At 48.3% G+C, this 17,067-nt stretch overlaps 1 protein-coding gene across 1 annotated transcript in view; it reads right to left on the reverse strand.

Moving 5' to 3' along the window:
• The window catches only part of LOC306913545 (ski oncogene-like), a 53,777-nt gene extending 38,092 nt beyond the window's left edge, over window positions 1-15,685 (reverse strand). Inside the window, exon 1 of the mRNA XM_079490274.1 lies at window positions 13,771-15,685. Within this exon, the coding sequence (XP_079346400.1) occupies window positions 13,771-14,721 (951 nt within the window). The 5' untranslated portion in view covers window positions 14,722-15,685. The remainder of the gene's footprint in view (window positions 1-13,770) is intronic.
• Window positions 15,686-17,067: the final 1,382 nt, after the last annotated feature.

The raw sequence follows: 17,067 nt of genomic DNA on the forward strand, positions 1-17,067 counted from the left end.
CAGCGCTCACCACTACAGCCTGTGGTGCAGCGCTCACTACTACAGCCTTCTGCGGTGCAGCGCTCACTACTACAGCCTGTGGTGCAGCGCTCACTACTACAGCCTGCGGTGCAGCGCTCACTACTACAGCCTTCTGCGGTGCAGCGCTCACTACTACAGCCTGTGGTGCAGCGCTCACTACTACAGCCTGCGGTGCAGCGCTCACTACTACAGCCTGCTGCGGTGCAGCGCTCACTACTACAGCCTGCTGCGGTGCAGCGCTCACTACTACAGCCTGTGGTGCAGCGCTCACTACTACAGCCTGTGGTGCAGCGCTCACTACTACAGCCTGCGGTGCAGCGCTCACTACTACAGCCTGCGGTGCAGTGCTCACTACTACAGCCTTCTGCGGTGCAGCGCTCACTACTACAGCCTGTGGTGCAGCGCTCACTACTACAGCCTGCGGTGCAGCGCTCACTACTACAGCCTGTGGTGCAGCGCTCACTACTACAGCCTGTGGTGCAGCGCTCACTACTACAGCCTGTGGTGCAGCGCTCACTACTACAGCCTGCTGTGCAGCGCTCACTACTACAGCCTGCGGTGCAGCGCTCACTACTACAGCCTGCGGTGCAGTGCTCACTACTACAGCCTGCGGTGCAGTGCTCACTACTACAGCCTGCGGTGCAGTGCTCACTACTACAGCCTGCGGTGCAGCGCTCACTACTACAGCCTGCTGCGGTGCAGCGCTCACTACTACAGCCTGCGGTGCAGCGCTCACTACTACAGCCTGCTGCGGTGCAGTGCTCACTACTACAGCCTGCGGTGCAGCGCTCACTACTACAGCCTGCTGCGGTGCAGCGCTCACTACTACAGCCTGCGGTGCAGTGCTCACTACTACAGCCTGCTGTGCAGCGCTCACTACTACAGCCTGCGGTGCAGTGCTCACTACTACAGCCTGCGGTGCAGCGCTCACTACTACAGCCTGCTGCGGTGCAGTGCTCACTACTACAGCCTGCGGTGCAGCGCTCACTACTACAGCCTGCTGCGGTGCAGCGCTCACTACTACAGCCTGCGGTGCAGTGCTCACTACTACAGCCTGCTGCGGTGCAGCGCTCACTACTCTACTACAGCCTGTGGTGCAGCGCTCAACCGGCTACATCTACATCCCCCCCACTAGTTACAGCAGCTTTTCCAAATCTGCATTTCAGCATTTTGGCTCCCAATTCTGCATAATTATTATACCATCCTCCTCAACCAGACCTAGAGTCAGTTTGCATCAGTGGTTTTCAACCAGCTAAATGATGGAGAGTTGGTAACCAAATGGACCCTTTATAGATCTGTAACGAAAAATGAATTTTACAGTTAAATAATGTTAGGCATCTTGGAGAATGTAACATTACACAATTATTAGAGAACGTAAAATAATTATTTTGACTTGGCCTGTTATCTCTCCTATGGCACCACATCAGTGCAGCATGGAATTGTGGACAGATTCTTATCCAACGATAACACAATTCATTCTTTTCGGGTCGGCGAGGCTAAATCTCCTCGAATGGTGGTCCGTGGCTCAAATGCCGGTTGAAAACCACTGGAAAGACGAGTGAGGCGGACGGTAGAGTGAGGCGGACGGTAGAGTGAGGCGGACGGTAAAAAGACAGAATCCAAATCAAACATCCTCGGCGGATGGGCTTACAGTGCCGATCTCGATGCATCAGCATCATACATACACCCCCGCCTATAAATCACGGTTGTGATAATCGACGGAAAAAAAGGGCCAGTCAAAGTTCAGGACAACTGCTTTGTTGGATCAATAGGGCAATTGAGTCCACCTTCTGGCCAGATTAATCCAGTTTAAGATTAACCCAAGAAGCTGTTGTGCCAAAACAAAAGATCCTGTACAGACAGACGATCGCCAGGCAGTGACTAACACTTTTAGACCTGAGCTCGATTCTACAAATGCCTTCAAAATCCTGACAGTTTTCTGTGTTCAGTTTCTATGTCAGTGGTTCTCATGGTTGATATGCATTTGGCTGCCGACCCCCATCTGAAAATATGTTGTTCCAGGGACCTGCCAGAAGCAAAGATTTGAGTTAAAAACGTCTGAAAGAATATATTCAAAGATCTGCGACACATTTTCACGATTTTTCAAAAAATATCAGATCTACAAGCTCGTAGCGCGGCACTCGGTGCTGCGCTATGAGCTTGTAGATCTCCTATTTTTTCAATAGCTAAAGCATAACATAATGCTTAAAACACCAACAGGGGTTCCCGCCCAGAATGGGATAAAAGATCACAGACATGTAGAGAGAGAGAGAGTGATCGGCCAGGAAAAATCACACCCGTTTCCACACAGGCCCCAAAATACACACGACATGAAAATGTTTCGTTTATCTGCTAAAACGCCGCATCAGCAGCATTCACACTCCACAGTGGACACATTGCTTTCAAGATAAGGCACATCCTGCACACTTCCAAGCAGTGGCGTGCACAGACATTTAGAGGGGCAGGTGCTCAAGTTAAAAAAGGGCACCTTGTGCAGCGCGTGGAACCGGCCAGTTGCCTTAACCCATTTTGGGCGGGAACCCCTTTTGGTGTTAGCATTATGTTATGCTTTAGCTATTGAAAAATAGCAGATCTACAAGCTCATAGCGCGCCACCGAGTGGCGCGCTATGAGCTTGTAGGTCTGCTATTTTTGAAAAATCAAAAAAAAAGAAAAAAAAAGTTTTTTTGTTTTTTTTTTCAAAAGGGCACATTGCCAAAAGGGCAGGGGGTGCTCTAGCACCCCCTAGTGTCTATCTGTGCACGCCACTGCTTCCAAGCATTCCAAATGGATTTCAGATACAGGTTGAGGCCAGGTTAACTACTTAAAAAAAAGGAACATTTTGCCTTTTTTCCCCCAACGATATCTCAGTATACGAGTCCTCACTAATGCTCACTCTGGGACTGACATTTCTGTCACACTGTGGCTGGTTTGGACTGCCCGCCAATAATGTCATCCGTGTGAAACTTTCAAACGTTTTTGAAATCTTGGCTTCTATTTCAGTGTGCTATCGTCGTTGCACACATTATTGTGACTGCATAGATCTGCTTATTTTTTTAAATCTTGTCGTCATGTCATGCCCAGAATAGGGAGAATGTCAGGGTGAACAATAAATATACAACTGTATATTTCCGGAAACGCTCACGATAATAATTGTGCAAATTCACCAGCACCAGATGAATCAGTCAGGATTCAGAGGATTGGAGGAGTGAAAAAAGGACAGATAATGTGCTCCATCTCTGCCTGACCCCTTTGTTTGGCCACGCTGGAGAGCAGTAGCGATGAAGCTACCACAAAGGGCGAGCAAACAGAGGCAAGACAGAGCGTGGACGAGGAGGAGGAGGAGGGGGGGGACAAACAATGAGCCGCGCCGTCCATGACTCAGGCGCTTTGGGAGAACTGATGACCCAACCGGCGGCGGGGCTGAGGGAGGAGGATGGGGGATGGGTGGCTTTGTCAACTCACTCCGTCCCAGCGCACTGATCCCAGCTGATACCTGCCACAAAGGGGACCACAATGGCTAGCCAGCGGATCTCACCGTGGGGGGGGGGAGGGGGGAGCACACATGCCCACCCTCCCCCCATCAAAACAATGCCTCCAAGAGCTACTGAGAGAGCTGCCCGTTCGATCTGGCTAAAACTAAGCTAGCATGACGCACGGCCTTACTACACCGCAACAAATAATACACCTCAAGCCTTTTCAGTTGTACTTTCAATGGCTGCCTTTGGGATATAGGCTATAATGTGTAGCCAGATATTTGTTGTTTGAACAAACACTACATTTTGTTTTAAAGAGCCAGTGGATTTATTCCATCACGCTGGTTTTCATTGCGGATGGACCACATAGTACCCATTATATTATTCAATAAAATGTAAATAATAAAATATATGCACCGCAACTGTCCTTTCCAATCACTCAACCCTCACTTTCAGAAGACCAACACAGAGCAGCTAAGAGTCCATGGCAACTTTCTCTTCTAGTGTAATGGTGCAAGTTCAATCAGAAATACGATTTAGCTTCGGATTATTGTCACTATAGCATATGGAAATGATCTGTTCCTCCATTCTCATTCCCTACCTGGCTAAAGGATGGCAGTTCTTTCCTAAACTTAAAACAAGATTACAGCTACAATCCATGCACTGTTTTAGTGAATGAAATGCAGAGTAAAGTTATGGATTGCGACTTTTTAACGTTTACCATAGGACAATAAACCCCTTTGTGGATTGGATTATTAACAGTCTGGACTTCGAAAAAAGTTTTTTTTCTACTACAACAAAACAAGGACGGGAAATTCTGGGTCACATGGAGCCGGCCTGAATGCTGCATGCTGCATTGCACACACACACACGCACACACGCACACACAGACAGAACCTGCCTAGGCACACCTGACAAGTGTGTGTGTATACTATGCATGTGTGTCGTGCTTCTGTGCAGGCGTGTGCGTGCATACATACATTTGTGCGTGCGACAATCTGTCTGCCAGCGTGTTCATTATGCGCAACACTCAGAAGACATGGCGGGGGTGGTGTGTGTGTGTGTGTGTGTGTGTGTGTATTTGGGGGGCGGGGGAGGGGGGTGTCACGAGCCCCCGTCACCGTGGGAGACAGACAGATGGGGTTGGAAATCAGTAGGCAGTGAGCTCATGGTAATCTCCACATCCAGCTGATCCAGGCATCTCCCACACAGACACAGTCACACACACAGTCAGTCACACAGTCACACACACACACACACACACACACACACACAGAGTCACACACACAGTCAGTCACACAGTCACACACACACACACACACACACACACACACACACACACACAGTCAGTCACACAGTCACACAGACACAGTCACACACACACACACACACACACACACACAGTCAGTCACACAGACACAGTCACACACACACAGTCAGTCACACAGTCACACACACAGTCAGTCACACAGTCACACACACAGTCAGTCACACAGTCAGTTACACAGTCACACAGTCACACACACAGTCAGTTACACAGGCACACACACACACACACACACACACACACACACACACACACACACACACACACAGACAATCACACAACAAATGAGACAGGGAAGGACACTAGTGGTTCTTGTGTGTCTCGCATGGATGTTTTGGCTACAGCTGAACCATGATTACATGTGTCTGTGTCTCCCGCTATGCAGCCTTGAGCGGTGCAAACATATTATTGAAGTTCAAATAAATGTGGATGACAACAGTGAGTCTCTAAGTTGGTGAGTGTCGTGTCAGTGTGTCTGAATGCCTTCCTCACAGACGGCCCATCTGCCTCGTGGGAGCTGGGCTGTGACGACACGCGATTGGCTGACTGCGCTGAAATAAGGTTGAGGTCGACATGGGTCAATCCTTTTTTGGTTTTGGAGAGGGGGGGGAAGGCCTGTGATAGACTGCACGAGGGGGAGGGGGGGGTCTAAAGGCTGACATCCATGTTACACAAAAGAGAGGTCCTCGGCTGACACAGCACAAACTCATCCCCCCAAATTCCCCCTCCCCCTATAGCCTCTACAACCCCCCCACACACACACACACACACACTCTGTCTCCCTCTGACAGTCAAATCAGATATCTACAGCCTTGTGAATTCTCTAGTCTCCCACATCAGCGACTGTAATTAATTCACGTCTTTCGCAGTCGCTCCTCTTAATGAGAGCAATTATCATATTATAACCCGTTCCCAAAACTACAGTGGTATCCAGTGCGACTTAACCACTTAAAACCATATTATGCGTTGCTGTACAACAAACGGCGGAAAAAATAGCCGACCTCACCGGTTCACAACTAATCATCACACTAAAAAGATGCCCAAAATAGGGACGCCAGCTTGAGCGTGTTTTTAAAACCCTGATGTCTAACATCATGTGCTTCAATTTGGACCGATTAAACACAATTTCATGTTTGTCTGAGCTTGCACTTGGGTTCATGAACAATGGACCATTCATAGTCGGGAGGGCTTGAGGTAAAACGCTTCCATTGTGATTTGTGTGTTCATATCTGTGTAAGAGGTTGTCACTGCGTTACAGTCGCCGCCGAGCAGAGCGAGAAGCGCACACACACACACACACACACACACACACACACACCCCAACGTGTTGGCGCTCAAACATCACAGCCAGGCGCCAAACACTGTTGTCCGTCTATATGGACACAACACTTCTGTACACAACAGTCTGCCGTCTCTTTTATAGCCCTGCAGCGCCGCTGCTAATGAGTCAAAACAAACAGATAGCACAGCCTAAGAGGTGTGAGATACAGTGGAAGCACTCCTTGGTTTTGACTAGGAGGTTTTAACACTCACGCGATCCTCGCACGCCCAAACACACAAGCTATAGTTCTTCGGGGAAACCCACGCTATGTGAACTTAAGCTGCCGTTACCATGTGAACACATTCAGTTCACGTTCATGCTGGCACGTAGCCACGTTGCTAATTAGAAGTCAAAATTATCATCTGATAAAGGCCCCTGCACACCTGCCCTATTGATTCCCCGGTATGAAAGCAGCAGGGGGGGGGGGGGTTAGTTGAGGCGAAAAGTTGTGTTGTAACTTGTGTGTGTAGTTAAAGGCAATAGTTGAGGTTGCAGTGCCATGTGCACTGATGAATATTTCAAGGCCCCATCTCATTAAATAAACACAGAGGTCCTCACCGCCTACGGTAATCTACCATCAATAATGAATGGCCACACGAAGAAAAAAAATGGACACATCGTAGAGTTCACAAGCAAGCGGTTAGGGTTAGTCATCAGATTGCAGCATCGTCTGACACAACTAAAGGGTTTTCCTTCACGCGACACAGGTCGGGTCAGCGGGTTCTTCCGTGCAACAACACACAACAGTGCTAATCTTACGTGCTTCATGTTCCTCAGGGAGACTGAAATAGACGCCGTGTCTGTGAGAGTCGAGCAGTGAAGTTTCATGCTTAAATTACGGGACGGATGTTGCTAGAGGAAGTCTACTGAACAGGAGAAAATACTTAAGCTTAAGACTTATTTCCATGCATGATCTGCACGACTCACTGAAACACGGGTTTCTGTGAGCCTTGCGTGCAGATGCTGCCACTACTTTCCCAGGCAAACTTTAATGTGCATGGGTGCATACAATAAAGGCTAGCGTGGGCTTCCTCGCGGGAACACCATTTTTTCTTCTTTTTTCCAGTTTCAGTCAGAGGATAGCCCCGAGACTCCTTCATGCTTGCTTGACCCTCGTTCGTTCCTTCCCTCCCCAGAAAGCCCAGAGTGCAGCCGGCCTGTCCTCCGCTCACCCGGGCCATAGTATATTAATGCTCCCCTGGCCTCGACCCCTCTCTCTGCCTGTGCTCTTAGAGTGCAGCCGGCCTGTCCTCCGCTCACCCGGGCCATAGTATATTAATGCTCCCCTGGCCTCGACCCCTCTCTCTGCCTGTGCTCTTCATAAAGCACATCACCACTAGTGCCCGACCCTTTTCCATTTGTCATGCCGCGGAGGTAGTCCTGACACCACACGTAGAAGAGGCTGTGGGCCAGGAAGAACAGGGGGGGGAGGAAGGCAGACAATGGCATGCACTGGGGGCTAGATTTCTTTCCCCTTCTGCCTTCCACATTCACTTGGTTCGAACACAAGATTAGATGGTGATGGTGATGATGCTGTTGCCGTTTTTTGGGGGCTTTGTTAATGTTCGAGGTTGCTGTGCAGTTGTGCACTGTGCAGAACGACGACTAGGAGAGTTTCCTAATGAAAAGAAGCACTGTAAAGGGCCAGGCAGTCAAATTGCCCGCAAAACAGAGCTTTCAAAAATGTATGTGAACTTTGTCAATATGTTGTCGCTTTGATATTCCATATCAAAACAGACGAGGCAACCTGAATTGAAGTCAATTACTCTCGGGTAAGAAATGAAAATTAACAAGGCCTCTGTGAAGAACAACAGCTAACCCAGATCGCTTTTTAGATCTTCTCGCTCCTTGTGCGCAATCAGGCAGTCGGAGAGAAAAATCCCCTTTTGTTAGACAAACCTTTACAGGCGGCAAATTAACTAGCTGCTGGCAGCAGGATATGAAAAGAACTGGAATATTTAATTTATTCTCTGCAGCTGCTCTCTATCGTGCTCTTTTGAAGAATTCTTCCAGACAACACAACAAACCTTGTCACCTGTGATTCGTTGCCATTCTCTCTTATCCTGAGCATAGCCGTGCCGTTGCGTTGTTCTTTGTGGGGAAAAGACAACGGAGATGTGCGTGTTAACTACCCGCCTGAACCCATGCACTTTTCATCTCCCAACGCAGCGGTTCCTCAAAGTTTTCCAAAGAGGAGCCTTGGAGCAAATCTGAGCCGTGTGACGCTGTTCTTCACCCGCTGTGTTTCAGGGGGAGGAGGAGGAGAGAACTAAATAAATGTGGATTTTCGGGTTGGTTTAGCAGCAAACAGGCAAGAAAAGGAGGGTGATGGGCTTTCACAAAGCAGCAGCATATGTGGGAAATAATTAGTGGAACTTGCAACACACAAACTTAACTGCTAATTAAAAAAAACCCTTCTTAATTGACTTTCATTTGCATACCATTCAAGCCACAAAGCAATTACAGTCCAAACCGTTAAAAGGCTGGCTTTCTTTGTCGTTATCTCCGTTGCAGAAGCATTTTCTTTTTTTATCGGTAGTATCTCCGGGTCTCACAAACAAAGAATGGCAATGCCAAAATGTAACAGAATTAATTAGCATCAATTCACAAATATATTCTGTGACACAATATGAAAGATTTCAAATCCCACTGAAGGGCAGCGGAATGTTGCTGGAGGAATGTGTTCAGTCACTTTGGTTCAGCGGAGCTAGAGAACGAAGCTTCCCGTCACACTTGACTTAAGAGCACTCAACTGTCAATATGGCATTGATCTCTCTGGCCCCTTAGCTATGGTCAATGTCATCATGGGCTGACTGTACTCCGTGAAAGATCTCGTCTGGCTAGGGTGACTAAGATGGAACAGGGCTCGGAACAGAGCTCATTAGACGCACCTAATCAAATCGGTGGCTTCCTCCTTTTCAGGAGGACGCCAGACAAAATAATAATTCTCCTAGTCAGCGGACAGACGGCCTTACTCGCGGAGGCGACTGTCATTATTAAGACCGCTTCGCGGAAACAGCCGACACAACAGTTTCTAGAAAGTTGGAGGTCCATGAGATTCACGCGCTTTCTGTGACATGTATGCAGCTCAGTAGCAGAAAGTCGCAAATGTTGCATTTTCACTTCGGCAAGGCGAAGAGAAAATGCAGCTATTCTCTTAGTGCCCATTGATATGCAGAGCTACCAGCTGTTGTCCTGCCTACCGTGTGGACATGGCTAGCTGTCAGAGGGCTTAGCCACGGTTGTGCCTTGCATATGAAACAGGACATAGGCCTATATTCCCCGAGGGAGTACACTTCCTCTACTCTTCCGACCCCCCCCCCCCCCCCCCCCACACACACACACACACACACACACACACACACACACACACTCGCTCTCCCTCTCAAACAAGCAGCCCCTTCAGCTGGAAGCCAGATATCCCAGGCTGCAATGGGGGACTTTTGGGGGGGGTGGTGGAAGGATGGAGGGGAGGGGGGTGTTTCTCTGGAAGTTAAAACGGGAAGTTTCAGCCCTTGCACATTCTGGATGGGAGCCACATGTTGGGAGCAGCAAATGCTTTTGAAAACAGCGAGGCCTCCAAACCCCACTGGCAAAGGGCTGACTTGCAGACAGGGCTTCACATGCCCAGGAGAGTTTCTGTCTCCTCTTGCACTTTTCCCTCCATTTTAAGGGTCTAACGGTCCAGTGCTGTTAGCTCCAAGACTCCAACCAGCCTTACGTTCGGGCATTTTAAAGCTTAACCAGAGCATTGATAATCGCAGCCTGCAGCAACACTCAATCTTAGTAGCACAGCGATATAGGAAGTAGCCTATAATACACTTGACTTCTGTTAGCACCGCCCAAAAAGCTTACTTCTGATTCATCTGCACAGTTAAACCCTCTAAATTTGTTTACCTCTGATCTTCCTGGCCTGAGGAGTGAGGGCGAGGGAACACGAGGTAAATTTATTTTTTTATTTTATAGTGCACATGTGTAGGGACATGTTTCATTCAAGCTCCTTCTTGGAGAGTTTTCAACAAACAGTTGTGTAAAGCAATACTTGTCTCCGTGTCTTGAGAGGGAGTGGCGGATGTATGCAGCCCACCCCGAGTCCCAGACGATAAAGCCTGATTTATGCTTCATTGTATGATGCAGTGGCGTACCAAAAATAGCCCATCTACAAGATTGTGCTGCAATTGTGTCTGTGATGCGCTGTGAGCTGGTAGATCTGCTATTTTTGACCTATCATGTAGTTGCTATTTTTCGGGAAACTCATATTCACCTGCAAAACACCAGACTGCAGTCTGGACCACCACGGCTCGCTCCCAACAATAACAAACTCATGATAAAACCAGAGAGAGTTTTCAAAAACACTTGACATTTATTTGGCCTTGGCAAGGTCAGAAAAAAGCGAAAACAGTCAACACTGACTCACTCGGTTAAAAAAAAAAAACGCATGACTCAAGTTTCCCCCCATTCACTCTTTCATATCTCGACGGAACACATGGATTGTATATAAATCACATCATCTTGAGGGCAAAATAGAAGTTAGCGACGTACTTAATCTGCAGACTCAATCCTTATCTAAACATCCTGATGCGGAAAGCCGCTGATTATGTTTGCCTCCCACATGTGCACCAGCCAGAAACCAGAAGACTTGCGGCCAACGCTGGCACGGGTGAACTTCCACTAGTGATCCACACCCAGCTCATAAACTTTGAACCCATTCAACAGTCAAGCGCACTTGCTCATTGTTGTTGTGGGGGTGAGGGGGCAGGTCCGACGCCCCGTTAGTCCGACATACGTGGCCGGTTACGACTTAGGGTTTGGGGTAGGGTTAGTAATGTCAGATAATTGGGACGTTGGACTAACGCTATGCATCTGCACATGCATGCATAGCTCACACACAGGCTCCCCCGCCTAATTATCCTAAGATAAAGGTGTCAAGAATGCACTTTTGGCTGCGAATTCCAGTTTCTTTAACAAAGTCGTGCTACGGGAAGATAATGCAGGTGTTTTTTTTGTGCAATTGGTCCGTGATAGGTGCATGTGTATGCATGCGCACGACAGTCAAAAGGGACCTCATAGCAAAGCGACTTCAAGACAGGAACAGTACCAACGACATCGCTTCCTGTGTCTGCCTGCAAGACTGCTCCTTCCCATCATCACTTCCGTAACACCATGATTAACATTCACAAAGCTGCCCGCGTCCCCTGCATCATCAACATGCAAAGATGACACTTTTGTGCATGAGCCGGAAAAAAAGCACAGCCACTGCGACGCAGTCTGGTACTTTGGCTCACTTCCTCGAGGAAACATTTTCAAAGTACTCTCCGCCGTGCCGAAATGTGCTGACAAAGGGGAGCTCTGTTGCCACAAGTTTAGCAATATTCCTCATAATCCCGACTCCGCAAATATTCCCCCATTAGCATTGCTTAAACTGGGCCACTCAAAAGGAGAGGGGATGACTAGAATTAAGTTGGCGGGGAGGGTGGGGGGGGAATTGAAACGAGCATTCATATTAACAATCGGCAATCACTCAGCCGCCCTGTGAACCCTTATAAAAATAGAAGGGGGCCTTTTTTTAAACGTGGGGGTCCTCCACCATGAGGTGCGCCCACTCGAGTTTCAAAGCGGACGAGTGCCAAGGCCAGGCATTCACAGGCCATGGCAGGACTTTGGCAGTCCTCAAGAGTAACTCCTTCTTTTCAGAAAAACGCCACTGAATGTAAAGAGGAAACCTCCAGTGGATGACTGGGAGGAGGAAGCTGTTTGTAAACACTTCCACCCCAAAAGTCTGTTATACCCTCAGCCCCGTTTCCCCTCATGCAGATTGGGGTAAACAGTAGGCAATCAGGGGGAAGGGTATGTATGTATGTATGGATGAGCCTGTGCGTGTGCATGTGTGTGGGTGGCTGGATGGGGTAGGTGAATGAGGTGGAGGGGGGGGGGGTTGTTTGCTGAATACCCCCCTTTGTTGGGATCATATTATGTTTCCACCACAATACTCCTAAACCTGCTCCATCAACTCCATTCATGTGTAACAGTTCATGCAAATGGCCCATGCTGGTCTTTCATTTGCGGAGGGCGGTGTGGTGTGGTGTGGGGTGGGATGGTGGTAGGTAGGTGGGGGCTCTTTTATGGGTCTCATTTGGGAGGGCACCCACCACCAGAGCACGGACCCTTAATCCCCACTCATATAGGCTCACAATCAGAGTACTGTCTACTGCCAACCCCCTACCTCCATGGAAGTCAGGGTTATGTGCCCCCCCACCATACTCTTTAAGCTGATCAGTCCCCCCCCCCACCCACCTTAACCTCTACAAACCCCCCACCCCTTCCCTTAACCACTTTTGACCCCATTTTTTTTTACTGTGAAAAGAGCCAGATCTATGACACAAAACATGGCGTCAGTGTTTATACCTCCTGCTGATAGCAGTGATGACAACCTGTCACGATTACACGAGACTCTCGATCATCCATAAAACTCCATATTCAAATTGTTCGCACTTTGTTTTGTTTGGTTTTTTTTAAAACAAGAAAGAAAAAAAATCTCAGAATAAGAAAAAACAACCAAAGGAATTTGTAAGCATTTTTGTCTCTCTTGCAGCAGCACTGCACAGTAGTACTGATTGAACCCACACTGAAGCCACAAACATGCAGACAGACAGACAGACAAACATTAGGTTTAGCCATGTGGGTGTGTGTACTATAATGACCCTCTCAAGGCAGGCAGACACTTCAAACTGGCATATCTCTCATGATGATGATCCTGAATAAAAAACTAAAAATAATATATGATCCAACTGGCCACCCCCACGGGAAGACAAGGCGAGGTATGTATAGCGCGTTATTACGCAGAGGATGGATGATGATGACAGACTCATTCTGACACGCACTTCCTAGAACTATAGTGGATGCGTCTCTCTCACACACACACACACACACACGCACACTTTAAAAGTGTAAACAGACAGACCCAAGTCTGGCCATTGTTTTCAAGTGTGTGTGTGTGTGTGTGTGTGTGAGAGAGAGGAGGAAGTGCATGTAACTTCACACCGGACAAGGTGTGTGTGTGTGTGCTGGGGGGCGGTCTTGGGAACCGTGCCCTCTCGAAACCCCATTCCATTCCCCCCCCGTCTTTACCTGAATTACATTGGCTACAGTCCTAATTGTTGTTTAACACTTATTACAGGGCCATTTGTTGGTCAAATGAGATTGTATTTACAGTAGTAGACGCCAATAAAAATCGAGCTATTCACACAACCTGTGGCTGTGGAGGTGCTTCGTGGGTAAATAATGGGTTTATTGCCACCAGAGTTTGTTGTTACTGGTGGGGACAATTAGTAACAATATGTGAACGGACACCAAATCGTGGGCAACCTCAGGCCACACGGTCAAGCTCTCTTTAACTGGATCAAGTGATAACACCTCGTCTGGGTGTCAGTGCACTTCAGATGACTTTTAGATAAAAGACTAAAGTTTTGTCAGTGGATTGCATTATCCTCAGTGTTGAATGTATCCATTTGTAACTCTGACCCGCAAGGGTCCATTTGGTGTGTTGAGTCAAATTAACCGTGTAGGAGTGAAAACACTCGTTTCTTTCTTTCCGAAATCCCATGATATGAATGAAGAGAGACTCACCCTGGACGCTTTCCTCTTGTACTTGTTGGCGAAGTCGAACTTCTCCTTGATCTCGTCCAGGAGCTGCTCCAGGCGCGCCTTCTCCTCTTTGCCCGTGTAATCCTGCCCCAGGAGGACGTACGCCCTCCAGTTGGCCGAGTCGAAGCCCCAGTGGCAAGTCCTGTTCTCCAGCGCCTTGTGGCTGTGCACCACGAACTTGTGCGTGGGGTACATGAGTCTGCAGTCCAGGCACTGCACGCACGCCGCGCCGGGGCTGCTGTACAGCTCGGGCACGAACAGCCCCTTGCACTTGCCGAAGCACTCGTGGTACACCTTGAAGCTCTTCTCCGTCAGCTCCAGCTCCAGGGCGGAGGAGCCGCCGATGCCGCCCGCCGAGAACTCCTTCTTGCAGTGCGGCGGGTAGGCGCCACCGTAGATCAGGGCGTTGCACAGGCGCTCGGCGTCCGTCTTGGTGATGAGGCCGCAGGACGGCGCCGAGAACGGCAGGATGCCCATGACTTTGAGGATCTCCAGCTGGTCGGCGGTGCAGCGCGAGCAGTAGATGTGCAGCTCGTCGCACACCGAGTTGATCTGCTGCAGCGAGAAGTCCCGCAGCACAGTGTTGAGGATCTGCGGCAGGCACAGGCGCTTCTCGCCGCCCACCACGAAGCACGAGATGGTCTCGGACTCGAGCACCGTCTCGCAGCGCTCCGTGGAGCGGTCGGACGGGATGAACAGCGGCCCCGACATCACCGGCGGCGGCGCGGGCTGCATGGGGGGCAGATGCAGCACGGGCTCGGGGGGTTGCTCCTTGCAGCCGCCGACGTCCTTCTTGAACAGGAGGTCATGTTGCCACCGGGCCGTGAACGCCGCCGGCCCGCCCAGGGAGCTCATGGAGCTGAGGTGGAACTGCTTCAGAGTTTGTTGCAGTCCCGGGTGAGGTTGGAAGCTCTGGCGAGTTACAGCCTCCATGTTTCTCCTCCCGCAACTTTGGAAGAAGCGAAAATCCCTCGTCGTCGTCGTCGTCTCGTCGTCGGCCGGGGGTCAGAAGAAGTGTCCGAGCGAGCGTCCGGATAGTAATAATAATCGCCCCGTTCCTTGTAAATCCAAGGTCTCCCGGAATGAAGAAGCAAGAACGTGGCGAAGCGCTTCATCAAACATCCAATAAAAAGTCCCAGACGCAGACGGTGTGACTTTTTTCCTTGTTTCTCCCCCGTTCCCTAGAATGGTGACACGGGCGACTGTTTCCCTGCTGCGGACTCCTGTCTGTCCATAATATCTCTCCCAAACTCCCGACAGAACAAAACCAAGGAAAGTTGCGCTTCGAAATCCAGAAAGAAAAGTATAGCCTCGGACGAAGCGGGACCTTATCCGTGTGTGCGTTTCATGTAAAATTCAATAAAATCCTTCTGCGAGTCTCGCCTTGCTGTCGAATACTGCAGTACAAGCCGAGCACATACACACACCGTCTGCCCCCGCAGCTTCACTCACTCTGCCTGTATGGAGATGAGTATTAGTCTGAGTCTCTCTCTCTGCCTCTCTCTCTCGCTCTGCCTGTCTGTCTCTCTCTGTCGCTCTGCCCCTCTCTCTCTCTCTCTCTCTCTCTCTCCCTCTGTGTTTGTGTGTGTCTGGCTCAGTCATTGAATCCCAGCCAAGAATGTGACTGACTCCGCAGGCAGGCTAGGCTCTTCCAGGAACAAGCCGTCACTCCCCCTCTTCTCTCTCTCTCTCTCTCCTCTTCTCCTATAGCAGCCTTGTTGTGCGGCCTCTGCAAAAGAGAAAAAGAAGAAGGGAGAAGAAAAAAAAATGTACAGAGCTTATGTGAATAATTTGCTTCACGACTGGGTGGAGTTTGTGCGAGACAAGTCAAATTTAGCTTTGGAGGGGAAATGCAAATTGAGCAACCGACTGTGGTTATAATGTATTTTCTTTCTGGTTGTACTATAATAAAATGTTTGGCAAATTGGCCTCATGACTAAGAACCTGAACTTCATTAATTTTCCTAACTGAATGCCACTAGAATAATGAGCAGGGGACAGTATAACAGGCTCTACTGTAGGCCTGTATGATAGCTCTCATAATAACACCATGTTAGGTGACACATTGTTATTTTCTCCTTCTCACATATAGCCCCCGAGGGCAATGGTAAGAATATAATACCTGGCCAATCAAGAGTAGTGAGTTACCCTTATGCATGGGAACCCGTTGCCAAAATATATACTTTTATACAATGATGTATTTGTTGATGCAGCATTAGTTCATGGCTTAAGCCTCCAAATCACTACAATCAGTAAATTGTTCCATATAGTTTCCCAAAATCAATGTATTTATGTATTTATTCATAATAATTCATAATCATTATTTCTGTCCAAATAACTTTATTTCTGTGTGGACCCCAGGAAGAGTAGCTGCTGCTAAGTTAGTAGACTAATGGGCATCCAAATACAATAATCGAAATAGAATGTGATAGTCCACTGACTCCACTTCAGAACCTTATTTCCAGATACATTTCTCAAGTCGGTCTCTTCTAAATCTCCATAAAGGCCACATAGCCTTCTCAGCATAACTTTCAAATCAATCATTATCCGATTCCTCCCCCATTCCATTATCTAACCAATTACGTGGTATACCGTATGATATGAACGAGGTCATATGGCAGGGGCAAGTTCAGCCTATAAGTGTGTAGATTGTTAGCTGTTCGTGTGGCGCCCCCTAGCCAAACACCTAAACAACTGCGGCATAATGTCTGATGGCGATACAAAGCTTCTTGAGAAGGTCCTCTCTAATTGTATTCTCAACAGGGGCTTGGAGTATACGAGTATATAGCTTGACTGAGCTGCACTGTCACATACTTAATATATAATTTATTTATACCACAATGGTACACTATAACTCATATGTAGCCTATGTATTGTCTTGTGTAGAAATATATGCAGCAAGTGTGTAACCTCCAATCTCCATGTGTGACCACAATAACCCATGGTATTTCCCAAACATTTCATTTGTACTTCACTACACTTGTGCAAAGTCGTGCAATCTTATAGTAACAGTAAATTACTAAATTCCTCTGTGTTCATTTGTAACTTTGACGTTTCACTACTTACCATTTTTATTGGTCAATTTGTGTGTTCAGCTGAAAATGAATGAAATTCCCCAAATAGGATGCCAGGTTTGAAGTGGTTATATTAAGTATAAGTAGGTCTGGTCTATACGTAGATTGCTCGACAGGCCCTTGCATAGTATAGGCTACTGAGGAAAGAATAAAGTGGAGCAAAAGCTTGCAACATCATGCTTCTTTATGTCAGACTATATGTTGAA

The sequence above is a fragment of the Electrona antarctica genome (genome assembly GCF_951216825.1).
Source record: "Electrona antarctica genome assembly, chromosome: 2".
NCBI lineage: Eukaryota > Metazoa > Chordata > Actinopteri > Myctophiformes > Myctophidae > Electrona > Electrona antarctica.